The sequence below is a fragment of the Thalassophryne amazonica genome, chromosome 8 (genome assembly GCF_902500255.1).
Source record: "Thalassophryne amazonica chromosome 8, fThaAma1.1, whole genome shotgun sequence".
In the NCBI taxonomy this organism is placed as follows: domain Eukaryota; kingdom Metazoa; phylum Chordata; class Actinopteri; order Batrachoidiformes; family Batrachoididae; genus Thalassophryne; species Thalassophryne amazonica.
The window spans coordinates 113,040,046-113,067,222 of NC_047110.1; the positions used below are offsets into that span (position 1 = coordinate 113,040,046).

Below are 27,177 nucleotides of genomic sequence, written 5' to 3' on the forward strand. Positions count from 1 at the left end.
CTTTAACTGATCAAACGTTTCTTTGCTCCTTAGTGTTGATTTTGGAAGTCACATTTCTCTGCATGATTAAGCTCATTAACGTTTTGGGGCCCTGCAGCTGCAGATATAACAGCGTGTGCCAAACACAAACCAGGATCCTGTGGTTCCATTCACATCCATTTGAGGAATTTGGTTTGCACTCCAGGGGGAGTCGTAGACTTCACTCTGCAGCTTCCTGGGATGAGCATTGGACCAGTGGTGCATGAACGATGTGGATTTTTGGGGGCTGATATTAATATTATGGAGTAAAAAAATGACGATGCCGATATATCTGCTACGAATTATACATTTAAAAAATGGTAATGATTCTTCATGAATTTGTTATTAAACAAAGACAGATGACAAAGAAATGTTACTGCTGCTTGACGTCTCACAGTTTAAACATGAATTTTATTATATAACCAACAAACATGTCGCACTACCTTCACTAAGCTTGCTAGGCACTATATTGCATAGCTCAGCATTTGCATAAAATAGACTTCTTGTCTGTTTTGGCCCCGCCCAGTGCTGTCATAGGGACCATTTGTTTGTTGTTGCTGTGAAGCTCCCACTCTGATTGAAAATGATTGGCTCTGTCTCTTGTAGCTAATGCGACCAAGGGGTGATGAGGTCCCAGCCACGCTTGATAACATTGTAAACCATGTCATTGGAGGGCCACCTGTTGGACCATTTTTAGCACCTAAAGTGCATTCTGTACTGTTTTTTTTTTCTGTGAAATGTTTTTTTTATATTGGCAAAAATAACACAACTAGCGACATGTGAAGGCTCATATCAGCCATTATCATATACCTATAAATGATACGCCAATATGATTGGATAAAACACTAAAGAATAAATAGCAATACACCCTTTTCGCGGACGGGTAATATTTTTCATACCACCCGAGTAATCAGCCAATCCAGACAGCGGAGCAGCACCACGACGAAGAGGTGCGGTCAGAGGAACTGCGAAATACTGGTGAGTCACTATTAATAATTTCTTACGTGTCCAACCTCGTAGGTTGATCGTTAAAATTAAATTTGTTAGTTCTAAAAGCCATCATAATTATTTATAGGAAAACGTTCTATTTTTTTTTTCTACTAAGGTTTGAGCTTTGAGTGTTTACACAGGAGAGAAAAGTGAGAAAATGTTCATGCCTGTTTGAGAAAAGTGTATAAAGTGTGTAGTGAGGGGTTTTACAGCCTTAAAACATCTATAATAATTGTAAAAAATAACGCTGACTACTTTGTGGATTTCGCCTATCACAGGTTATTTTTAGAACGTAGCTCCTGCGATAAACGAGGGACCACTGTACGAGGTCTGTCCATAAAGTATCGTACCTTTTTTATTTTTTTTTTTAACTATATGGATTTGATTCATATGTTTTCACGTTAGACAAGCTTGAACCCTTGTGTGCATGCGTGAGTTTTTCCACGCCTGTCGGTGATGTCATTCGCCTGTGAGCACGCCTTGTGGAAGGAGTGGTCCCGCCCCGTCGTCGGATTTTCATTGTCTGGAAATGACGGAATGATTTGGGGTTTTTTTCCATCAGAATTTTTTCAGAAGCTGTTAGAGACTGGCACCTGGAAACTATTCGAAAAATTTATCTGGCTTTCAGTGAAAATTTTACGGGCTTCACAGAGAATAAGGTCTGGTAGTACAGCTTTAAGGACCCCTTTAAGGACGCTCAGCGCGTCACGCTCCGAGCTGCGACGACACGGCACAAGCCACCAGACCATTTCTAAACGGATGGCTCTGTGGATACGAGACCGTCGTGTGCTCTTTCTCTGGTTATCACAAGAGCTGGACATCAGCCATTTTCCAGCAGATTTCACTTTTAACAAGAGATTTTGTCATGGAAAGCCGCGCGGAGGCTTCGCGCGTAAAGACCAATTCGCTTTGGAAGCGAGACAAAGGAACATCTCCGTTTCGGCGTGTCAGAGGACAAGTTTGGACATGTGAACAACTTGATAACTGATAATATTATTGGCCAATATCGGTTGTGCTCTAATTTTCTGATGTGTTCTTTGAATAATATGAGGTGGAATGACAGGTATTTATTTATTTATTGACATTTGATATTTATTGAGAGACACCCCGAAAAATCTAAGGGAAAATATGATTGCTGGTTCACAGATCTGGCAACTTGCTTCCGACGCATTGCTTGCTGTTGTGGCGCTCTTCCGATCTTTACACGGTTGTATACCTTTCTTTTATTTATGTTGAACATTTTTTTGGTTTTGAAGTGTATCTACCCTGAATCTTAACTGTATCTACCCTGAATCTTAACTACAGTCCTGTTGTGAATCGCTAGCAGTTAGCTTTCGCTAGCGGTTAGCTTTCGCTAGAAGTTAGCTTGCACCATTACTTTGACTGTTTTTACCAGTCTAATACTTCTGTTAGTTTTTCAGTGTAACTGCTGTGAATTTTAGGTCATTGTAAGGTCATGAGTAAATGTTAGAGGAGTGGCTAGCATTTTCGCTAGTGGTTAGCTTGCGTTAGCTAAATTGACTCCCCACCCCCATTTCTTTAATACATCTGTTAGTTTTCAGTGTAACTGATGTGAATTTTAGTTCATTACATTGCTCTTGTGTTAATCTTAGGAGTGATTTACTCTCAGGAGTTAACCACTTTTGTTTTTTTTTTCTTTTCTCTTTTCTTTAACTACCTATCAGTCTAATACTTCTGTTACTTTTTCAGTGTAACTTTTAGGTCATTATTTTACTCCTGTGTGAACCTTAGGAGTGGTTAGCATACTCATTCATGGTTAGCTCGCACTTGCTTGGCGAGACTCTTGAATTTTCCGGTGCACAAAGTACACTACTTTACACTTTACGTAAATCCTGCGTGATGTGCGATGAAGATAGGGTGGCTCTTTTAGAGAGCCGTGTCAGTAAGTTAGAACAGCTTCTTACCTCAGTGGAGATAGATATTACAGACACTACAGACGAGGTTAGTGTTGGGCTGGCTAGCGTGCCCATTAGCATCAGCCTAGAAACGCCGGCTGTGGAGGACAGTTTTTGGACTGTGGTTAGGCGGAGGAAGCCACGTAGGGCTTGGTGCCCGGTTGTGGTACCCGATCACACTCGCCACTGTGAACTGTGAACCGCTTCTCCCCCTTGGATTTGCCTGATGTGATTTCTTGGAGCCCATGGGTGATTTCCACTCCTATCTCCAGATCGAAACACCAGGCTTTAGTGATAGGGGATTCTATCACCCACAAAGTCAGGTTACAGATGCCAGCTGATGTTAAATGTATTCCTGGGGCTAGAGCCCCCGTCATTGTCTCCCATCTTAGGGTGCTGACGCTGCAGAAGGGAAGACAGACTAAGGAACATGACACGAGATACAGTCACATAGTTATTCACGTCAGCATCAATGATGTCAGGACGAAGCACTCGGGTCACAAAAATGGACATAGAGAGGACTTGTGACCTTCCCAGAAAGATGTCAGCATCGATTAATAGTCTCTGGTCCCCTCCCCTCCTGGGGTAATGAGGTGTTTAGCAGGCTGGTGTTGTTGAATAGGTGGCTTTTGTAGACAGCAAGTCTTTAGTTTTATTGATAACTGGCCTTTGTTCTGGGGCTGCTGTGGCTTGTTGATGCGGGACGGCCTCCACCCTACTGGGGAAGTTGCCACCATCTTGTCTGCGAACATAGAGCTCTACAGGGAGGGTAACATTAGGAATTTACAGCAGGCCACAGAGCAGGGGATTAGAGAACCTGCAAGGCTTATGACAAATGTGGGTGTGGAATCCATTAGCTTAGCGGGTAAATTAGTGCAGAGAATCCACTATGGTGATAGTACAGTTTATCTGCCAGGGAGGGAAATTCAACAGGTTGAGACTGTGGCCTGCTTCCGTAGACGTGTCCATAAAAATCATAGAGGGATATGCTTTGCAAACTTAATACCCATTACTATATTGCATGATGTTGAAATTGAGGATGGCCCATTGGCTGTTCCAGCAATATCACAGATTTCGTGTCTGCTACCTACAACTTGCGTGGAATGTCTCAAACCTAAACCTACTTCCAGGTGTCTTATATATGCTACTCTGGAACCACCCCAAACAGTCCAACCGTCAACCCCACTGAGGTCCTTAGTCTGGGTCTCATTAACATAAGATCACTACGAGGTCTGTCCAAAAAGTAACGGACCTTTTTATTTTTTTCAAAAACCATATTGGGTTGGAATCATGTGTGATTGCATCAGCCAAGCTTGAACCTTCGTGTGCATGCGTGAGTTTTTTCACGCGTCAGTTGCGTCATTCGCCTGTGAGCAGGCTTTGTGTGAGCAATGGTCCACCCCTCTCGTTGGATTTTTATTGCGAATAAAATGTCTGAATGATTTGGAGCTTTGCTGCATCAAATTTTTCCAGAAACTGTGAGAGACCTCCAGGTGGACACCATTCGGAAAATTCAGATGGCTTTCAGGAACGATTTTATGGGGATTACACAGATTAAGGAGTGTTACAGCCGGTTTAAAGACCGCCCACAGCTTCTGAGAGCGCGGCGCACTCCGAGTGCCGATCGACAGGCTGAAACCCCGCTGAAACAACCAGAAAATTCCCAAAGTGAAGGCTTTGTTGACGTCGTGTGACTACCACAGAAATGGCAAGATAGCTGGACATAGCACTTTTGCGACACATTCCACTGTTACAGGAGATTTTGTAATGAAAGACGTGCGGAGGATTTCGCGCGTCGGCACGGAGCCGCTCATGGCGCACAACAAAAAAAACACCTCCGTGTTGGAAGTCTCACAGGACATGTTTTGGCATGTCCAGCTGTTACTCAATTTCTCGGATACTCACTCGACTGAAAAGCCATCGAAAGCTGTCTGAATCGTCCGAATGGTTTCCAACACGGAGGTGTTGTTTTTGTTGCGCGCCATGAGCGGCTCCATGCGACGCGTGAAATCCTCTGCACGTCTTTCATTACAAAATCTCCTGTAACAGTGGAATGTGCCGCAAAAGTGCTATGTCCAGCTCTCTTGCCATTTCTGTGGTAGTCACACGATGTCCCGGATCAACACAGCGTTCAGTTTAGAAATGATCTGGTCGTTCCAGCCTGTCGATGGCCGCTCGGTGCGCTGCGCACCCTCCGCCGCTGTGGGCTGTCTTTAAAACGGTTTTAACACAACTTAATCCGTGTGACGCCGACAGAATCTTCACCGAAAGCCATCTGAATCTTTTGAATGGTTTCCAACTGGCTGTCTCGAACAGTTTCTGAAAAAAATTTCATGAAGCAAAGCGGCAGCTGCTCTGCCATTTCCCTGACAATAAAAATCCGACGAGGAGGGTGGACGAGTGCTCACTCAAAGCCTGCTCACAGGCGATTGATGCAACTGGCAGGCGTGAAAAAACTCATGCATGTGCACGAAGGTTCAAGCTTGGCTGATGTAATCACACGTGATTCAAATCCATATAGTTTTTGAAAAAAATAAAAAGGTCCGTTACTTTTTGGACAGACCTCGTATCCTCAAAATCATTGTTGATTAATGATCTAATTATGGATCATTACTTAGATATTATTGGGTTATGTGAAACCTGGCTTAAACCTACAGCTGTCTTCCCCTTAAATGAGGCCTGCCCACCGGCGTACATATTTAGTCACATCCCTTGTGATGTGAAGCAAGGCGGAGGTGTTGGGAAAGTGTAGTGACACGGACCCACAACAGGGGCGTAAATGAACGGACAATGGAAGGAGTCAAATTATAACACTTTACTGGTGTGAATGTCACAACCAAACACAGCAGAATCAGAATGTGCAACAGTCAATTAATAAAAGGTGTCGTGTGGGCAGGCTCGACGATAGGAGACGCCCGTCTGGAAACGAACCGGAACCACACGATTTCCACCGCCACCTGAACCCGAGGAATACTGGAGCCGCCAAGTCCCAGAGTCCCCAGGTGGCCACCTTCCCGGCATGTCGGATCTGGTACTGCTGGCAGAAAGCAAAAGACAGTCAAAGGGTGGGTGTGTGAACACCCAGTAACAATGGTGGGAATGCCACCTCCACCTCTCACTCAGCGCGTTGCAGCGGTCTCAGCTGAAAAGGAGCGCCGTCTTGCACAGCCTCCTCAAAAATGACCGGTTCTCCTGCAAACACTCACAATAATAGATTTATTGATCTCACAAAAGGGGCTGAGAGTATTACCTCCAGATGAAGATGATATCTCTGCAGTTTGGTGGAGGTGTCTTCCTGCTTTTATACCAGATGTGTTGATTAGTGACAGCTGTCACGGATGATGGGTGACAGCTGTCACCACGGCTTGTTCCTGAGGCGGCAGCGCCCTCTCGTGCCTGAAGCCCGCACTTCAGGCAGGGCGCCTTCTGGTGGTGGGCCAGCAGTACCTCCTCTTCTGGCAGCCCACACAACAGGAGGTGTTTCTCTTATTTATAAATCTAGATTTAGCTTATTAGCTGTTGGGGGTCACAAATATAACTCGTTAGAGCATCTGATTCTCTGCTGTGCCCAGGATATTACGCATTGCCAAGGTCAGAAGAATAAAAATCAGCCGTATTACTTTGTCACTGTATATAGGCCTCCTGGCCCATCTTCTAAATTCTTAGATGAATTTGGTGCATTCATCTCTAACTTGTTAATGAGTGCAGATAACATTCTGATTATTGGTGATGTTAACATTCATATACAGGGTAAGCCAATAAAATGTTACCACTTTTTGATCATACACAAGTTTTTGAAATGAGAACTTATTCGAAAATTTTATTTACAGACTTGTAACAGGAGCATCAAATTAACATTTGATACCAAAGGTTTCCCACTTTGTCTCTTGTTTTCCGCACAGTTCAATAATTGATGACATGTTCAGTCCACGCTCCTCTTCTTTGGATTACAGCTGCAACACGCACATTGAAGTTTGTGATTACATTGCCAAACATCTCAAAAGCGATTGTCTGAATTTCTTTTTCATTTTCAGGAATAGATATTCCTGAAAATGAAAAAGAAATCTTTGTTATTTTGGAAATTGTACAAATTTTAAAAAATGGTAACATTTTATTGGCCCACCCTGTAAATAAGCCCTCTGATCCCCTCTGCAAATCATTTATGGAAATTGTGGATGCATTAGGATTTCAGCAATACATTTTGGACTCAATGCACATTAGTGGAAATACCCTGGATCTGATTCTTGCACATGGTATTGCTGTCACGAATATTGACATCATGCCTCTTGCATCAGTGGTCTCTGATCACTCACTTATTAAGTTTACAGTTTCGCTGCTGTGTTTAGTGGAACAACAACCTTATTTATCACTACGGCGATGCATCAACTCCTCAACTAAGACTGAACTCGAAGCTAGACTGCCTGATATCTTAGCTTCACATTTGGCAAAAACCCAATCAGTAGACAGTCTTGTGGATAGTTTAAACTCAGTGCTCAAAACTACACTTGACATGATTGCGCCACCTTTGTTAAAACCGCGCTCCCCCAAATGACAGTCACCTTGGTTCAATGATTGCTTGCTTGACTTCAAGCATAAGGCTAGAGGTCTAGAACGGAAATGGTGTAGTTCAAAAGTAGAAACATTCTGGGTATGGGTATTGCGAACCGGTTCCTTTCGGGTATTGTTAAGAAATTATTTGATCTGTCGAGTCATGTTAGAACGATAGAGTCCACTCGGAATTATTAAATTCAAAGTGAAATGCCGTTTAAATCAAATGACACCTCTTTCCAAATGTTGTAATATAAACAAAATGCAGTCAATCAAAATGTTTTTTTTTTTTTTCGGCTCAAAATGAGACGTCCTGCGCTGACGTGCAGCATTCGGCTGAGCTCAGCTCAGAGGTACAGAGAGACATTCACACCAAAATGTCTGAAAGGAAATGCTTTTGACAAAAACTACAAATTTTATTTATGTCCAGAGATCAAGGACCCAGTGAACAATTTAAAATGTTGTTGACATAGAAAACCTGTAAAGCCTACTTTTAATGCACAGAAAATTCACAAGAGATATCGATAAGGACTCGGATTGATAAGCGGAATCAATAATGGCATCGATATCAATAAAATCTTATCAATACCCATCCCTAGTTATACATGCCGATAACTGCTGGTAATCTTGTTCACATAAAATCTTTAGAAAATTGCCTTGCATCAGTGAGAAGTTGGATGTCTAGCAACTTCCTACTTTTAAACTGTAATAAGACTGAAATGATGGTTCTTGGTCCACTGAGACATTGGCATCAATTGACCAGTTAACGCTCAGCCTAGGCTCGTGTGTCATATATCACACTGACAAAGTGAAGAACCTTGGGGTAATTTTTGATCCTTCGTTGGCCTTTGACCTCCACATTAGAAATATTACTAGGACTGCTTTCTTCCACCTGTGAAATATAGTGAAGATTCGTCCCATCCTGTCTATGGCTGATACTGAGACCCTGATTCATGCATTTGTCTCTTCCAGATTGGACTGCTGCAATGTTCTATTTTCTGGTTTACCGCAGTCCAGCATTAGAACTCTCCACCTGGTTCAAAATGCTGCAGCCAGACGTTTGACATGAAGCAGAAAGTTTCACCAGATAACACCCATTTTGGCGTCTCTTCACTGGCTTCCTGTCCCAGTGAGATCAGATTTTAAGGTTCTGCTACTAGCCTATAAAATTGTTCACAGACTGTCACCTCCCTACCTAGCTGACCTAATTAAACCTTATGTACCGGCCTGGGCTTTGCGTTCTCAGGGTGCAGGACTACTTTGTGTCCCTAAGGTGAATAAGAAGTCTGAGAGTCACAGAGCTTTCTCTTATCATGTCCTTGTTCTGTGGAATGATCTCCCTGCGTCAATAAAACAGTCTGATTCTGTGGAGACTTTCAAGTCCAGACTTAATGGCCCAGTCACACGGTACACGACGATTCCTGAATGAAGGGAAAAAGTAAAAAACGTCACAATTCGTCGAGAAAAGGTGGACGAAATAGCTTTTATCACCGAACAGTCTGCGAAGCAAGAGCGCAAAAGGGACAAAAGAGGAACTTAACAAAACCGAAGCTCACAATCTCGACGAAACGCACCTGGAGTCAGCTGGAGCAGTGTGTGTCTGCTCCAGCACTCGGCGCTGGGACGGAGCTCATAGCACCTGAGTCCTGGAGAAACTGCAAACACAATCTGTGGAGATCTGTGTGCATGTCGATGGACCACCTGCTCTGGTTCCTTGTCCAGAACAAAAGAGGGATCATCTCCATCATCATCAGAATCCACACTGTCTGTTGACACGCTGCGTGCTCCGTCGTGCTCCAATTTAAAAAAAAAAAAAAAAAAAAAAAAAAAAAAAAAAAAAAAAAAGTGTGCCGTGGTCACTGCTGTATCACTGTATATTATGTTCTAAGCCATATATATTTATTTATAACAGAAAACTGTCAAAAGGGAGAATAAATATAAATATAAGTGTAAAGATGATTGAATATATCAGAGCAGTAAATTAATCAGTGCGTGTGAACGTGCGCATTGACTCACGTGCGGTTATTTCCACCAGCTGATCACTGATCCACAACGTGAATTCTTCCTTCAAGAACAGCTCTTTATATCATTTTGATTCATCTACCTGTTGCCACATGTACAGAAGGACTGGATTGTCATTCCTACACTCATATTGTTATATTTAATACAAAATAATAAGCGCACGCAGCAGCTCCTGCTGCCGCTGATGCTGCATTCAGGTACCGTCGGAAATTACACAACGTTTTTGTTGTTTCAAATTCAACAGTTGCTTGTGGCAAAATAATTAATTATATCCACACAAAAGATTAATTCTGGCCTATGTAATGTGCCTGAGCCCATTGAAGCTGCCCCCCCACACAGATAAAAAAAAATCCAAGCAAGCAGGCTGAGTTTGCCCTGTAATTTCCGATGTACATGAAGCAGCAGCAGCCTCAGCGCTCACAAACCGGCTTCTGCGCTGTGTGAAAACATTCAGCTGCTCCAGCGAAGTCAAATTAAACAATAACGTTAGAAAAACTAAACAAACGATTAAAAGACATCAAGAACGACAGCAAAACGAAACACAGATGAACTGAGGTTTTCGTTGCCCTTCGTTCAAAATTTTCAACAGTTTAAAAATCCTAGTGAAGCTCCAGCTGCAGGAACGAAGCTGCGCGAAGGTTAAACGATGTCAATGACAGTCAACAAAAGTCCAGATTTCTTGTTTCGTCAGGGCTTCGTCACCCTTTGTTAAGTGCCGTGTGACTGGGCCATAAGACTCACTTATTTTCCCTTTCATATGACTAGCATACTGGCATCGTATGTTACTATGCTTTTTACTCTTTTAAATTCATTTTATTAGTAAACAGAGTGTGCCGCGGCCTCAACTTTAAAGTCTGGGTCTTTTAGTGAAGCTTTGGGCGAGTGGCCGGCGATCACCTTAGTATTTCTTCTGTTTTTCTTCTTGCTTAATGCTGACAAATTACACTGTATTTCTTGTCTTTCTGATGCTTGATTTTGCTTTTTCTCTTTTCTTTCTGTCTGAGGTGCAGCTCCATCCAGAGATGGGTGTGGTATCTGGTTCAGAAACCGTCCTGTGCACCGGCAACATTTCCTGTATGTTCATTTTGTGAATTGTTCTGTAATTTATATCTGTATCATGGCCCAAACAGAGAGTCACCCTTTTGAGTCTGGTCTGCTTGAGGTTTCTTCCTCAGAGGGAGTTTTTTCTTACCACTGTTGCTCTGGGGGTTAGTAAAGTTAGACTTTACTTGTGTGAAGCGCCTTGAGACAGCTCTTGGGATTTGTTGCTGTATAAATGAAAATAAATTGAAATTGAAAATTGAAATATTGATGATGATTAGCACCACATTTGGTCAGGTTTCCAGCCCCGCCCACTTCATTCGGCCTCATCCTCTCTGCATCCGTCCGTCTTTACTGATGCAGCGCTGTCGTTCCTTCCCTTCCTCTAGTTTCCCAGCATCCCTCCCTCATTCGCTGTTTGTCCTTTCCCTCCACATCGTTCTCCACATCGCTCTTTATCCCTCATGTATTCTGTCTCCCCTCCTACCCGCCTCAATTCCATCATACTTCACGTGCGCGCTGCTCGTCGGTGTGGCGTGGCCTTTGTGAGGAGTAAATTGCTTGGCCTCTCAGTTCACAAGCAATTCGCGGGATGGCAGGCAGGCAGATTAAACTCTCAGCTCCCACCAAGAGTTTGCGTCCCACCATTCAACCTGCAGCCGCCGTAATGCGCCTTTGTGTCTGTTTGTCTGCAGGTCAGGTTGTGCTTCCAATCATAGAAAGTGAAGAGGAAAAGTGAGAGCAAATGGAGGGGAGCAGCTCGTGGTGGAGCATCGTTAAAAAGCTGAGAAAAGCTCCGAGCTGGTGCCGGATGATCAGAACAAATGTTCATCCTTACGTATGAATTCATACCGTTCAGTTCCATGTTTTATTTTTTCCATTGATTTATATTAAAAGGCGTCATCATCGCTGATAAACGGCATCAGCGTTCCATCAGCTTAATAAAGCGTCGGTGATGAATCGCTGGTTTCCCCACGTCTGCAGTGACGTCACCGCCTCCAGAGTGTGGTGCTGGACACAAAAGAAAGAAAGAGGAAAAAAAAAAAAAACCTGCACGCTGCTGAACCCAGAGCAGGTTGATGATTTCAGCTGCTGCAGCAAAAAGAGGCTACGTTTGATATTAAATCTAATCTGCAGTTCTGAAGGACGTCTCAACTTTTTGTAAACATTTATAGGAATGCGAATCTTAAAAATAATCATTTAAGACAGCTCATTAAAAAAATATTACTCACAATCTGAGATGATTTAACTGTGAAACATTTGAAAACAGCTGCGTGGTTTTTCTTTTATAAATACTATATTTCCTGGAGTATAACCCACACATTTTTTCTGTAATATATCAGCTTTTTAATCTGTGATTTTTGTTCATGTATTTTTCATTTTTAGAATTTATGCTTTTATCATTTGAATTTATTTTATTTATTAATTTTCGTCTCGTGTTTAAAGGTTTGGAACCGATTCCAGAAGGTTCCATTGGCTGAGACCTTAAGCTTCAAATTAATCCGCGTGTGTGTGTGTGTGTGTGTGTGTGTGTGTGTGTGTGTGTGTGTGTGTGTGCGTGCGTGCGTGTGTGCGTCAGTCAGAAGTATTGGACCGTTGGTATCTGCTGTGAAAGCACTATAGAAATCCAGTCCATTTTATCATACGAGCAGAGATGGACCTCTGGCTTGTGAGTTCTCTTCTGCACAAATAGAAACCTCGTTCATCTGGCCGGCTCGTGTTGGCGAGCTTTGACTGAGCACTTGGTGCGCGTGCGTAATTAATGGACGCCATCTGCACCAGAACTTGAAGTGTTTGTCCAGTCATCAGCCAGCCCATGCAGGTATTTCAGCTGCAGATGTCCAATATTGGCTGCAAATCCTTCATAGATTCTGGACTGAGGAAAGCTGGCACGTGTGTGTGTGTGGGTGTTTTCTTTTTTTTGAAAATCGCTGTTTTAAAACGCGGCCTGCAGGAGACAAAGATTCCATGTGGACTTTCTGCTGATTGAAGCTTTTAACAAAAAGCTTTTTCTGATGACTGCTTCAGTAACAGCGCTGCAGATCACCGTCAGATGGTACAGTCATTAGGATGTGGGCGTGTCCTCCACGCTGCCGCTGTGCTAATGTGTATGATGGCGAGTAGGTCTTTGTATGGGAGGACGTGCGTGTCTGCAGGGTGATAACTAACAGAGTCTCACTCGGTCATGAGGACGTCTTCTGTTTGTGTGTTTCAAGGTTATCTGCATGATGCATTAACGTGATTCTACTGTGAAAAAAATGTTAATATTAAATAAATAGTCATTGCAGTGGCTTGCTAATCCAGCTAGCTTGGCTCATTAGCACGTAGTTTGTTCAAAGCTGATCCTGCTGATAAAAGCAGATCATCTCTCTCTATAAAATGTGTTCTTTCGGTGACGTTGGATAAATAATGAAGATTGACATATGAAGATTAGCTGCACCCTGATAACACAGCTGCAGAAGATCCTGCAGGACGTTGCTGTGTCACCATTACTCCAAGACGATAAAATTCCCACCAACAACAGCTGCTACCAATTACTACTGTTATTATTATTGTTTGCACACGTCTCACTTTTTTCTTCTTCTTGTAAGTGGAACTGACTTTTTCACACAGTGTTTCCCTGGAGGCAAGTTTAACAACAGACAGGAACTCAGTGTAGCACATGTGCACACCACAGCTTGTGCTTTTACTTAACACAAGTATGTTTAAATTCAGAAAATAAGCAAGATAGATAAATAAATATTTGTTGGACAATATACTGGATGTGATTTGATGCAGTTTGGACAAAAGTAATCCAATGGACATGGATGGAGAAGTGAAGAGTGGACTTGTGCAGGAAACCCTCAACTTGTGGTGTGTATCATAAGTACTGTTAAATTCCAACAACAAAAATAATGATAATAACAAAGCAACATTAACAAGTAAAGGTGCAAGTCAGCCACATGGGTTGCATCAGGAAAGGCATTCGGCATAAAACAAGCCAACCCAACCATGCAGACTAAGAGTCAAATTTCCATACTGGATCAGTCGAAGCCCAGGATATCAGCCTCCGCCACCAGTGCTGTTGCCCAACAGGGTGCCGTCGGATATTGGCCTACTGCTGGGCAAAGAAGAAGAGGAGGAGAACGTGTCCACAGACTAGAAGGGAGGAAATAAGAGTTGAGACTTTGAATGTTGTCACTTTGACTGGTAAAGGGAGAGAGCTGGCTGATATGATGGAGAGGAGAAAGGTAGACTTATTGTGTGTGCAAGAGACCAAGTGGAAGGGAAGTAAGAGCAGGAGCATTGGCGGTGGGTACAAGTTGTTGTACCATGGTGAGGACAGGAAGAGAAATGGTGTTGGGGTCATTTTAAAGGAAGAGTATGTTAAAAGTGTATTGGAGGTCAAGTGAGTGTTTGACAGGGTGATGAGTGTGAAGTTGTAAATTGAAGGGGTGATGATGAATATCATCAGTGCATATGACCCACAGGTAGGTTGTGAGATAAAGGAGAAAGATTTCTGGAGTGTGTTAGATGAGGTGGTGGAGAGTGAACCCAAGCATGAAAGAGTGGTGATAGGAGCAGACTTCAATGGGCATGTTGGTGAAGGGAACAGAGGTGATGAGGAAGTAATGGGTAGATATGGTATCAAGGATAGGAATGGGGAAGGACAGATGGTAGTTAATTTTGCAAAAAGGATGGAAATGGCTGTGGTGAATACCTACTTTAAGAAAAGGGAGGAGCACAGGGTAACATATGAGTGGAGGAAGGTGCACACAGGTGGACTACATTCTTTATAGGAGATGCAAGCTAAAAGAAATCACCGACTGTAAGGTGGTGGCAGGAGAGAGTGTTGTTAGACAGCATAGGATGGTTGTTTGTAGGATGACTTTAGAGGTAAAGAAGAAGAAAAGAGTGAGAGCTCAACAAAGGATCAGATGGTGGAAGCTGAAGGAGGAAGACTGTTGTGTGAAATTTAGTGAGCAGGTGAGTGAAGCACTGGATGGAGGGGAAGTGATTTTGCTGTTTTTGTCTGGTTTATTTTTGTCTTTTGTTTATTTGGATTTTTATTGCTCTGCTTTTGTAACATTTTTGATATTGTTTTTTAACATGTGAAGCACTTTGAGAAGCTGGTGCTGTTGAAAATGTGCTATATAAATAAAATTGACATTGATTTTGGACAAGTGGAAAAGTACTGCAGATGTGGTGAGGGAGACAGCTAGGTACTGGGGTGTGATATCTGGACAGTGGAAGGAAGACAAGGAGACTTGATGGTGGAATGAAGATGTTCAGGAAAGCATAAGGAGAAAGAGGTTGGCCAAAAAGAATTGGGATAGTCGGAGAAATGAAAAAGTAGACAGGACTAGAAGGAGATGAGGTGTAAGGTGAAAAGAGAAGTGGCAAAAGCTAAGGAAAAGGCATTTAGTGAGCTGTACAAGAAGTTGAATAGTAAGGAAGGAGAGAAGGACTTGTACCGATTGGGCAGACAAAGGGACAGAGCTGGAAAGGATGTGCAGCAGGTTAGTGTGGTAAAAGATGCACATGGTAATGTGCTGACAAGTGAGGAGTGTGTGCTGAGAAGGTGGAGGGAATATTTTGAGGAGCTGATGAATAAAGAAAATGAGAGAGAGAAAATGTTGGATGATGTGGTGAGAGTAAATCAGGAAGTACAAGAGATTAGTGTGCCTTGATAGTGGTGACATGATGAGTTGAAAAAAAATTCGGTCACGTGACTCATGGTGCCATCTTGGGTTCAAAGTAGAGTTCACTGCAATCTAGTTGCATGTAAATCCAGCTATTTTATTTATTTATTAACTGGAAATGCTGGGTTGCTGTGCATTTGGAGGCACAAATAGACACAGCAAGGGCTTCAAGATCTACAGATTCCCTTCAGATCCGACCACAAGAAAAATTTGGGAAAATAAAGTCAGGATGGGATGGAAGTGACTTTATCGTCAAAGCTTTGAGAGGTAAATTTATTGTTCAGTCCCATGTTCAGTAAAACTCACCAAAACTGCCATCGTATAAACCGGATATTCACAGTCACCGGACAAAAAAGTCCCAAAGTTTTGTATTGTTTTCAAGGTAATAAACACTGTGTATAATATATCACATTGGATAAAATGTCCCGTCCAGTCACAATGTGTTTCCATTAAACCCCTCACATGTGGGATGAGTCATTTCTGTGATTAAAAGCCCGAACGTTTATTTTTTTATACGCCGTGTTCAGACTCGAAGCCGCAGCCTGACGTGCACCTTTAAATCAGACACAAAAGGCTGTGATTTGACACTTTACTTTCACTGCTTCGTCTGCCATCATATTAAAATAGTTTTTACAGTGCGCACGCTGATTAAATTTTGATAATGGATCAGATGCATTTGGCAGAAAAAATTTCCAGAGAAATTTTGATCCGGCCATTAAATGAGGCGCACGTCCCGATTCAGGATTCCCCGTAGATGTTCAGCGCCTCCTGACTGTAACTAACCTGTTACATACAGTAGTGTTCAGAATAATAGTAGTGCTATGTGACTAAAAAGATTAATCCAGGTTTTGAGTATATTTCTTATTGTTACATGGGAAACAAGGTACCAGTAGATTCAGTAGATTCTCACAAATCCAACAAGACCAAGCATTCATGATATGCACACTCTTAAGGCTATGAAATTGGGCTATTAGTAAAAAAAGTAGAAAAGGGGGTGTTCACAATAATAGTAGTGTGGCATTCAGTCAGTGAGTTTGTCAATTTTGTGGAACAAACAGGTGTCAATCAGGTGTCCCCTATTTAAGGATGAAGCCAGCACCTGTTGAACATGCTTTTCTCTTTGAAAGCCTGAGGAAAATGGGACGTTCAAGACATTGTTCAGAAGAACAGCATAGTTTGATTAAAAAGTTGATTGGAGAGGGGAAAACTTATATGCAGGTGCAAAAAATTATAGGCTGTTCATCTACAATGATCTCCAATGCTTTAAAATGGACAAAAAAACAAACTGAGATGCGTGGAAGAAAACGGAAAACAACCATCAAAATGGATAGAAGAATAACCAGAATGGCAAAGGCTCACCCATTGATCAGCTCCAGGATGATCAAAGACAGTCTGGAGTTACCTGTAAGTGCTGTGACAGTTAGAAGATGCCTGTGTGAAGCTAATTTATTTGCAAGAATCCCCCGCAAAGTCCCTCTGTTAAATAAAAGACGTGCAGAAGAGGTTACAATTTGCCAAAGAACACATCAACTGGCCTAAAGAGAAATGGAGGAATATTTTGTGGACTGATGAGAGTAAAATTGTTCTTTTTGGGTCCAAGGGCCGCAGACAGTTTGTGAGACGACCCCCAAACTCTGAATTCAAGCCACAGTTCACAGTGAAGACAGTGAAGCATGGTGGTGCAAGCATCATGATATGGGCATGTTTCTCCTACTATGGTGTTGGGCCTATATATGGCATACCAGGTATCATGGATCAGTTTGGATATATCAAAATACTTGAAGAGGTCATGTTGCTTTATGCTGAAGAGGACATGCCCTTGAAATGGGTGTTTTAACAAGACAATGACCCCAAGCAAACTAGTAAACCAGCAAAATCTTGGTTCCAAACCAACAAAATTAATGCCTCACAGATGTGAAGAAATCATGAAAAACTGTGGTTATACAACTAAATACTAGTTTAGTGATTCACAAGATTGCTAAAAAAGGAGTTTGAACATAATAGTTTTGAGTTTGTAGCATCAACAGCAGATGCTACTATTATTGTGAACACCCCCTTTTCTATATTTTTTACTAACAGCCCAATTTTATAGCCTTAAGAATGTGCATATCATGAATGCTTGGTCTTGTTGGATTAATGAGAATCAACTGAATCTACTGGTACCTTGTTTCCCATGTAACAATAAGAAATATACTCAAAATCTGGATTAGTCTTTTTAGTCACATAGCACTACTATTATTCTGAACACTACTGTACATATCGCTCACATCAGAAAATATGTCCCATCCGATCGCAATGTATTTCCATTAAAAACCCTGAGCAGTCTGGATGTGCACAGTAACAGAGGTACAAATTAAAGTTCAGCTCTGACACTTGTAGATTTGAGGAAAGTGGTACCGGAGTCATTTCTGTGATTAAAAGCTCGACTGTTTATTTTTTCAAACTTTGTTCAGACTTGGACCTGCAGCCTGACGTGCAACTGTTAAATCAGACAGAAAAGGCTGTGATTTGACTCTTTTCTGCTTTCAGTCCTTCGTCTGCCATCATATTATAACAGTTTTTAACAGTGCACACTGATTAAAAATGATCAGAAAAGTCCACAACTTTACAGCACGAAGTCGGTAAAAGAGGAAATGATGAAGAGGTGATGATTGTAGAAAGAAAAGCTTGTTGAAAAACCATGTTCTGAGTTGAAGCTGCTGTCTCTATCAAGGCACACTACAAGAGATTAGTAAGGAAGAATAGTGGAGCAGATAACTGTAACAATCGTTCATTTCTGGAAACAAGCACGAAAATTGGCACACATACTCCTTAGACATTACTTTTTTGTCAAAGCTTGTTAGCCCCCTAAATTTTCAATTGAAGAATTACACAGAGGTCAAAATTTACAAATGCTCCAATGACATTGAAAACTATACCACATTATTTGTCTGATCACAAAGATTCCAAAAAGGTATAGTTTGGACTATCTGTGACTGATTTTTATGGAGTTATGGGGTAAAAACAGCAAGAATGGCGACAAAGGTCAATTTCAGTTTGTACAGGGGTCAGAAGTTAAAGTTGCTCCAATTTTGGTAAAAAGTGTTGCAAGTTATTGGTTGTGCTAGTAGGATTAATAAATGGAATAGTTTGCACCATCTGTCATGCTGAGTTATCATGTTACAGGGTAACATATGTCACATGCCATAGAATCCAATGGACTTTGACCTTTACTTTGGAGAGCAAACATTCAACACAGTCAAAACTATTCCATTTATTAATCGTATTAGCACAACCAATAATTTGCACCACTTTATAGCAACGGGAGCAGCCAAAGGAAAAATGAAAAAGAAGATAAGTAAAGTTGTAATGGCCTATATATTATTTGTACTTTTATTATTGGAGTTTCTTTTGTTTAGTGTGTTGACTCCCGTTTAAATAGTTGTTATCAAATGCATGAATTCTATTTCGGTATGTAAGTCATACCAGAGTATCAGCCACAGGACACTGAAACCAGTAAAAAAAAAAAAAGCCACAACTTATACTCCAGAAAATCCAGACGATTTTTCCATTTTTAGTTTCCATTGCGCAGAAAACGAGGCGTCGCGTGGTCCAAACTGCTTTGTGGATCAGTATCTTTTTCTTTCTACTAAAATCTATTTATTTATTTTTTAATTGAGGACAGTGGTTATATTTTTAGCCTTTGGAGGTTTAAGTATTTTTAGCAGACACTGAACCTGCAGCTTCATTTGTAGATGTGAAGAAGCTTTTTGACTGGTGTTGGGAAAAAAAAATCATTTTAATGTGAGGAAATAAGAGTTTGAAGTGAGTCTGCAGTGGATCAGTGATCAAAGTTTCACCGACGTCAAACTCCTCTTCGTTCGATGCTAATTAACTCTGAGGTGTGATGTCATCAGTACGAGAGGTTATTTGTGTCACTGAGTGAATTTAAAAAAACATTTTGAGGAAAAATAGATAAATATATTGGTAAACTGGACTTAAACTGTATCTACTATCAATTTATTGATGAAGTTCAGAGATTTCAAAGTAATGTCGATATTGGAACAAAAAGTGAAAGGTTTTAGAGGGACAATACACACGAAAAAATGTGGTTTTAAAAATATATTCCTGATAGTCTTGACCTTTGACCCCTCCACTCCAATAAATGAATCATCTGGAAACATTCACCCAAATAAAATTCCCACCCATTGGTGGGAATTTTACCAACCAACCACTTTTACCAACCAAAAGAAGAGATTTCAGGACAAAGACTTTGTGACCTGCTGACTTCTTCTTCACCCAAGTGAATTATTTTAGGAGAAACTCCTCTATCTGAGAGCTGAGTTCCTGTTTCCAGCCAATGTTGAGTCACAACAAATAATTTGAAGAAATCTTCAGTTTTCAGATTTTTTTTTTCTTTCAGAATTTTCTATGTGTTTACCTTTGACCTCTGACCTCAGAGAAAGCAGGATACTTTTTTTGAGAATGAGTGATGGATGTCTGGCCGCGTCAGTCAGTGTGCAGCGGGTAAAAATAAACACTGTGGCGGGTTGACTGATTGATCTGATTGAACTGATCACCTGGATGACGGTTGCAGCTGCGGCAGCGACGATTGACAGCAGTGTTTCTCTTGTGTTCTTATCTGCTGGCGTTCCAGAAGGCAGCTAACCGTCGGAGCGTGTTTCTGGCGTGTGTGGCGCCTGGATGCTAATTAGCCTACTCCAGTTCTGATGGCCTATAAAAAGACAGCGCTGCCTCCGGAGGACTTTGAGGGCCGATATTTCTTTTTCTGTCTTACTCCTTTTTGCCTTCATAATGGAAGTGATGATTTATTTATAGCTTCATTATTTTTATCGACAGTTAATCTGTCAGTTGTTACACATGCGTTCAGTGATAGTAAATACTGCTGTGTTGTTTTCAGTCCTTTGGACTCAGTTTGGTGGAATAATTTAGGGTCAGTCAAAAAAATGATTTGAGTCAAATCTCTTCAAATTGAAGGTCACAGCCCAAGGTCATTTTTTTCCTGCAATACACAGCCATTGGTGCCAGTAAGGCTACTACCATGCTCAGGCTTTGATAGTCAGCAGGCCTAATCTCGTTGTACTATGCAGACTGTGTTTGCTGTGTATAATGACAATAAAGGCTTTCTATTCTATTCTATTCTAGGCTTTGATAGTCAGCAGGCCTAGGCTTTGGAAATGAAAGAAACTGACATACAAGCTCATTTCAAGTTGTATCTTGTTATACATGTTCAGAAGTGCCCAAATTCTTTCCTTTAAATATCACAGACAAAAACCTCAGTGTTGATGTTGTGTGAATTGTGAAGGATTAGCAGCAATCTTCCATTCCAGCTTATTAATTAATCAAAAACCCAGACAGAGCTTTAATTCATTTGAAAGCTTAGTCTTGTCCATCCAAATTGGAAGTCCCAAAAACCAGTTTTATTTGTTGTTATCTATCGTCCTCCTGGTCGTTACTGTGAGTTTCTCTGTGAATTTTCAGAACTTTTGTCTGACTTGGTGCTTAGCTCAGATAAGATAATTATAGTGGGCGATTTTAACATCCACACAGATGCTGAGAATGACAGCCTCAACACTGCATTTAATCTATTAGTAGACTCAATTGGCTTTGCTCAAAATGTAAATGAGTCCACCCCCCACTTTAATCATATCTTAGATCTTGTTCTGACTTATGGTATGGAAATTGAAGACTTAACAGTATTCCCTGAAAACTCCCTTCTGTCTGATCATTTCTTAATAACATTTACATTTACTCTGATGGACTACCCAGCAGTGGGGAATAAGTTTCATTACACTAGAAGTCTTTCAGAAAGCGCTGTAACTAGGTTTAAGGATATGATTCCTTCTTTATGTTCTCTAATGCCATATACCAACACAGTGCAGAGTAGCTACCTAAACTCTGTGAGTGAGATAGATTATCTCGTCAATAGTTTTACATCCTCATTGAAGACAACTTTGGATACTGTAGCTCCTCTGAAAAAGAGAGCTTTAAATCAGATGTGCCTGACTCCATGGTATAACTCACAAACTTGCAGCTTAAAGCAGATAACCTGTAAGTTGGAGAGGAAATGGCGTCTCACTAATTTAGAAGATCTTCACTTAGCCTGGAAAAAGAGTCTGTTGCTCTATAAAAAAGCCCTCCGTAAAGCTAGGACATCTTACTACTCATCACTAATTGAAGAAATAAGAACAACCCCAGGTTTCTTTTCAGCACTGTAGCCAGGCTGACAAAGAGTCAGAGCTCTATTGAGCCGAGTATTCCTTTAACTTTAACTAGTAATGACTTCATGACTTTCTTTGCTAATAAAATTTTAACTATTAGAGAAAAAATTACTCATACCATCCCAAAGACGTATCGTTATCTTTGGCTGCTTTCAGTGATGCCGGTATTTGGTTAGACTCTTTCTCTCAGATTGTTCTGTCTGAGTTATTTCATTAGTTACTTCATCCAAACCATCAACATGTCTGTTAGACCCCATTCCTACCAGGCTGCTCAAGGAAGCCCTACCATTATTTAATGCTTCGATCTTAAATATGATCAATCTATCTTTATTAGTTGGCTATGTACCACAGGCTTTTAAGGTGGCAGTAATTAAACCATTACTTAAAAAGCCATCACTTGACCCAGCTATCTTAGCTAATTATAGGCCAATCTCCAACCTTCCTTTTCTCTCAAAAATTCTTGAAAGGGTAGTTGTAAAACAGCTAACTGATCATCTGCAGATCATCTACTTGGCCCCGACAAATCTTAGAAACATGGTGTCTAACCAGATCCTTACTCTGGATGGCATTACCCTGACCTCTAGTAATACTGTGAGAAATCTTGGAGTCATTTTTGATCAGGATATGTCATTCAAAGCGCATATTAAACAAATATGTAGGACTGCTTTTTTGCATTTATGCAATATCTCTAAAATTAGAAAGGTCTTGTCTCAGAGTGATGCTGAAAAACTAATTCATGCATTTATTTCCTCTAGGCTGGACTATTGTAATTCATTATTATCAGGTTGTCCTAAAAGTTCCCTGAAAAGCCTTCAGTTAATTCAAAATGCTGCAGCTAGAGTACTGACGGGGACTAGAAGGAGAGAGCATATCTCACCCATATTGGCCTCCCTTCATTGGCTTCCTGTTAATTCTAGAATAGAATTTAAAATTCTTCTTCTTACTTATAAGGTTTTGAATAATCAGGTCCCATCTTATCTTAGGGACCTCATAGTACCATATCACCCCAATAGAGCGCTTCGCTCTCAGACTGCAGGCTTACTTGTAGTTCCTAGGGTTTGTAAGAGTAGAATGGAGGCAGAGCCTTCAGCTTTCAGGCTCCTCTCCTGTGGAACCAGCTCCCAATTCAGATCAGGGAGACAGATACCCTCTCTACTTTTAAGATTAGGCTTAAAACTTTCCTTTTTGCTAAAGCTTATAGTTAGGGCTGGATCAGGTGACCCTGAACCATCCCTTAGTTATGCTGCTATAGACTTAGACTGCTGGGGGGTTCCCATGATGCACTGAGTGTTTCTTTCTCTTTTTGCTCTGTATGCACCACTCTGCATTTAATCATTAGTGATTGATCTCTGCTCCCCTCCACAGCATGTCTTTTCCTGTTCTCTCCGTCAGCCCCAACCAGTCCCAGCAGAAGACTGCCCCTCCCTGAGCCTGGTTCTGCTGGAGGTTTCTTCCTGTTAAAAGGGAGTTTTTCCTTCCCACTGTCGCCAAGTGCTTGCTCACAGGGGGGTCGTTTTAACCGTTGGGGTTTTTTCCGTAATTATTGTATGGCCTTGCCTTACAATATAAAGCGCCTTGGGGCAACTGTTTGTTGTGATTTGGCGCTATATAATTAAATTGATTGATTGATTGAATTACACATATGCAATTGGGACATTAAAATTAAATGTTAAGTTTCATATAAGTTCTTATGAATGTAATAAGTAAAATCTTCTTTAATCTTCTAAACAGTAATTTATTTATTTCACAGCCAGTTTATTCAGATTGAACCACGTTATCACTCTGTCGGGTCAGAAAACTGTTAAAATATGGTTTAAAAACCCACTTAAGGCAGTTTTGAAGTGCTTTAAGTCCCCATGACAGAAACAGAAAAACTCTTCAGTTCTTTGTCTTTGTTATTCTTGAGTCAGATTACATAAATGAGGACTAACAAGTAGTTAGTGAGTTAACTCACTAACTACTCCTGAGAGGATTTTGGCTCTTGCTTGCCTCTACTGGCTCTCACTGCGGTATTGTATCACTTCCTGTTCCGGAGCACAGCAGTGTTTTTCTGTATCTGTTAGCTGTTTAATCTGCACAGTTAGATTGATCTAGTTAACTATATAACAATTTGTTTCACAGTGTAATCTTCACGTGCCTTAACTAAAGCACTCCCTCTGCTGAATCACCTCTAAATTATTTACACATTATTCACTTTGTGTGTTTTTAGGAATCCGCTAGCTTAGCGCAGCTACTAGCTCTTAGCCGGTTTAGCATGGCGGCTTCTCCTGTCTCTCCCGCACTTTTTTGCTCTGAGTGTGAAATGTTTAGTTATTCCTCGGCCTCCTTTAGCAGTAATGGTACTTGTAATAAGTGTAGCTTATTCGTAGCTTTGGAGGCCAGGCTGGGCGAATTGGAGACTCGGCTCCGCACCGTGGAAAATTCTACAGCTAGCCATGCCCCTCCCTGAGCCTGGTTCTGCTGGAGGTTTCTTCCTGTTAAAAGGGAGTTTTTCCTTCCCACTGTCGCCAAGTGCTTGCTCACAGGGGGTCGTTTTGACCGTTGGGGTTTTACGTAATTATTGTATGGCCTTGCCTTACAATATAAAGCGCCTTGGGGCAACTGTTTGTTGTGATTTGGTGCTATATAAATAAAATTGATTGATTGATTGATTATACTCTGTGGGAAAGTTGGACCCTGAACTTGGCGCTTTAAAGAGCGCAGCATTAGAGACCAGTCGGCTGTTTCTGCAAACACCAACCTGGACTCTGTGTGTGTGTGTGTGTGTGTGTGTATGTGTGTGTGTGTGTGTGTGTGTGTGTGTCGGTGATGCGTTTGTGTTATCAGTAAATCTCGATGTGTCCAGTCTGATACAGTGGTCCTCCAGGCCCGGTTGCTATAGTAACCTGCTTGTCTGTGTGCAGGTTTCAGATGATGTACGATGTGGAGCTGAAACTCACTGCTGTGCTCCTGCAGCTCGAGCTCAGACAAAATTTACACAAAAACAAAAAGCAGATTCGATAAAATACGATCCCGCGTGCACGTGTGCGTGTTCGGTTTGCCCCGCCCTCTGCTCATCTGTCTTCTGTTGACTCTGTGATCCTTCCTGTCCTGCAGGTTTTCTGTAGAATATTTGACTGCCTCCAGGGGGCGCCACAGGCAGAGGTAGGTCCCGCAGCATGGAGTGAAGCAGTAACACGTGCACGGTTTGTGCTAATACTCACGCTAAGTGTAGAATAGAAATAATCCATCGATTTGACCGGAACACGATTAAATAGTTTATTTGTTTAAAACAATTTTTTTCTTCTAAAAAAATTTTTCAGATCATAAAATTTGAGTTTCCTTTGGAATTTTGGCTACAACAAAAATATGTTTTTAAACATTTAATTATAATGAAAATGAGTAATTAAGGAGTCAATAATGAACATAATTTCTTTTGCAGCTGTAGAGAAATAAAAGTGTTTTATGGTTTAAATGACTTTTAATCTGTGCAACAGACTGATGCTAACCTGACGCGCACGACTTGATTTTCAATTTGTCCCAAATTAAATTGAACAGAATCTCTTTGAAATAGAGGAGCAGATTGTTAGACATTATTTTAAAAGATGGAACATCAGCTGTGCTAGCAGCTTGACAAATGATAAGCAGCAGCTCCGTGTTAAAAAAAAAAAATAATAAAAAAAGCAAACCTGACATTTTTAGGCAGCTTTCCCTTCATCAGCCAACCAAAAACCATATTTGAAACATCCAGGCTGACATTTGTTCCAGAGTGTAATATTTTCCGTTTTTGGCCAGAGTCAATTTTATGGGGAAATTCACTTAAATTCCCCCCCCCCCCCCCCCCCTTCCTCTTCCTTCAGTAATCTTTTTTTATTTATTTATTTTTTCTTTTCTTTTTTTATATATTTTTTTTATTTTATACCCCCCCCCCCCCCCCCAAAAAAAAAACAAAAAAAAAACAACAAAACAAAAAACCCAGTCGATCATTTGGAAGAGAGAAATGTAACATACGTATGTAAAGGTTTGGACATCCCTGATGATTTACACGATTTTCCTTTATAAATCATTGGTGGTTTGGATCAGCAATTTCAGTTAAATAGCAGACAAACACACTGATATTTGAGAAGTGAAATGAAGTTTATAGGCTTTACAGAAAGTGTGCAATAATTCTTTAAACAAAATTAGACAGGTGCATAAATTTGGGCACCCCAACAGAAAAAAATACATCAGTATTTAGTAGATCCTTCTTTTGCAGAAATAACAGCCTCTAAACGCTTCCTATAGCTTCCAATGAGAGTCTGGATTCTGGTTGAAGGTATTTTGGACCATTCTTCTTTACAAAACATCTCAGGTTTGTTGGTTTCCGAGCATGGACAGCCCGCTTAAAATCACACCACAGATTTTCAATAATATTCAGGCCTGGGGACTGAGATGGCCATTCCAGAATGTTGTACTTGTTCCTCTGCATGAATGCCTTTGTAGATTTTGAGCAGTGTTTAGCGCGTTGTCTTGTTGAAAGATCCAGCCCCGGAGCAACTTCAAGTTTGTCACTGATTCATGAACATTGTTCTCAAGAATCTGCTGATATTGACTGGAATCCATGTGACCCTCAATTTTAACAAGATTCCCAGTACCTGCACTGGCCACACAGCCACACAGCATGATGGAACCACCTCCAAATTTTACTGTTTTTGAAATGCTGTGTTCTTTTTCAGCCATGCATACCGCCCCTTGTTATGTCCAAATAACTCAATTTTAGTTTCATCAGTCCATAGCACCTTATTCCAAAATGAAGCTGGCTTGTCCAAATGTGCTTTAACATACCTCAAGCGACTCTGTTTGTGGCGTGTATGTAGAAAAGGCTTTCTCTTCATTACAGCATCATACAGCATCTCTTTGTGCAAAGTGCGCTGGATAGTTGAACGATGCACAGAGACAGTATCAGTATGCACAGTAAACAGTATCAGGCATCAGAAAGACAAAAAATACTGTATAATTTGCCAACATTAATCAACAAGAAAAACAGAAGAAATACTAAGGTGATCGCCGGCCGCTAGCCCTAATCTTCACTAAAAGACCCAGAATTTAGGTAAAGTTGAGGCCGCGGCCCGCTCCAGTTACTAATAAATGAATTAAAAGAGTAAAAAGCATAAAACAAAACTGTACCAGTATGCTGCCATATGAAAGGGAAAATAAGTGCGTCTTAAGTCTGGACTTAAAAGTCTCCACAGAATCTTCCACAGAACAGGGGCACGATAAGAGAAAACTCTGTGACCTGCAGACTTCTTATTCACCTTAGGGACACAAAGTAGTTCTGCACCCTGAGAACGTAAAGGCTGGGCCGGTACGTAAGGTTTAATTAGGTCAGCTAGGTAGGGAGTTGCCAGTCCATGAATAATTTTTTAGGTTAGTAGCAGAACCTTAAAATCTGATCTCACTGGGACAGGAAGCCAGTGAAGAGATGCCAAAATGGGTGTAATGTGGTCGAACTTTCTGCTTTGTGTCAAAAGTCTGGCTGCAGCATTTTGAACCAATTGGAGAGCCCTAATGCTGGACTGTGGTAAACCAGAAAATAGAATATTGCAGTAGTCCAATCTAGAAGAGATGAACAGATGGATCAGGGTCTCAGCATCTGTTGTCGTGGAGCAAAATTGACTCTGAGAATTGGGAAGACTGTTTCAGTGCATCAGTGAGCCTCTGCATCGTTTGATTACCAATAATGCTTCACCGCTGGATGGTGCAGACATGCTGCATCATAGC

The 27,177-nt window shown here is 41.2% G+C and overlaps 1 protein-coding gene across 2 annotated transcripts in view; it reads left to right on the forward strand.

Annotated features, from left to right (window-relative positions):
* Nucleotides 1-27,177, forward strand: part of bcar1 (BCAR1 scaffold protein, Cas family member) — a 143,578-nt gene that overhangs the window by 22,153 nt on the left and 94,248 nt on the right. The window contains exon 2 of one of the 2 annotated variants that reach the window (XM_034177288.1): nt 24,535-24,582. The exons of the other annotated variant lie outside the window; for it this stretch is intronic. Coding sequence (XP_034033179.1) covers nt 24,535-24,582 — 48 coding nt within the window. The remainder of the gene's footprint in view (nt 1-24,534; nt 24,583-27,177) is intronic. 2 annotated transcript variants of the gene reach the window in all.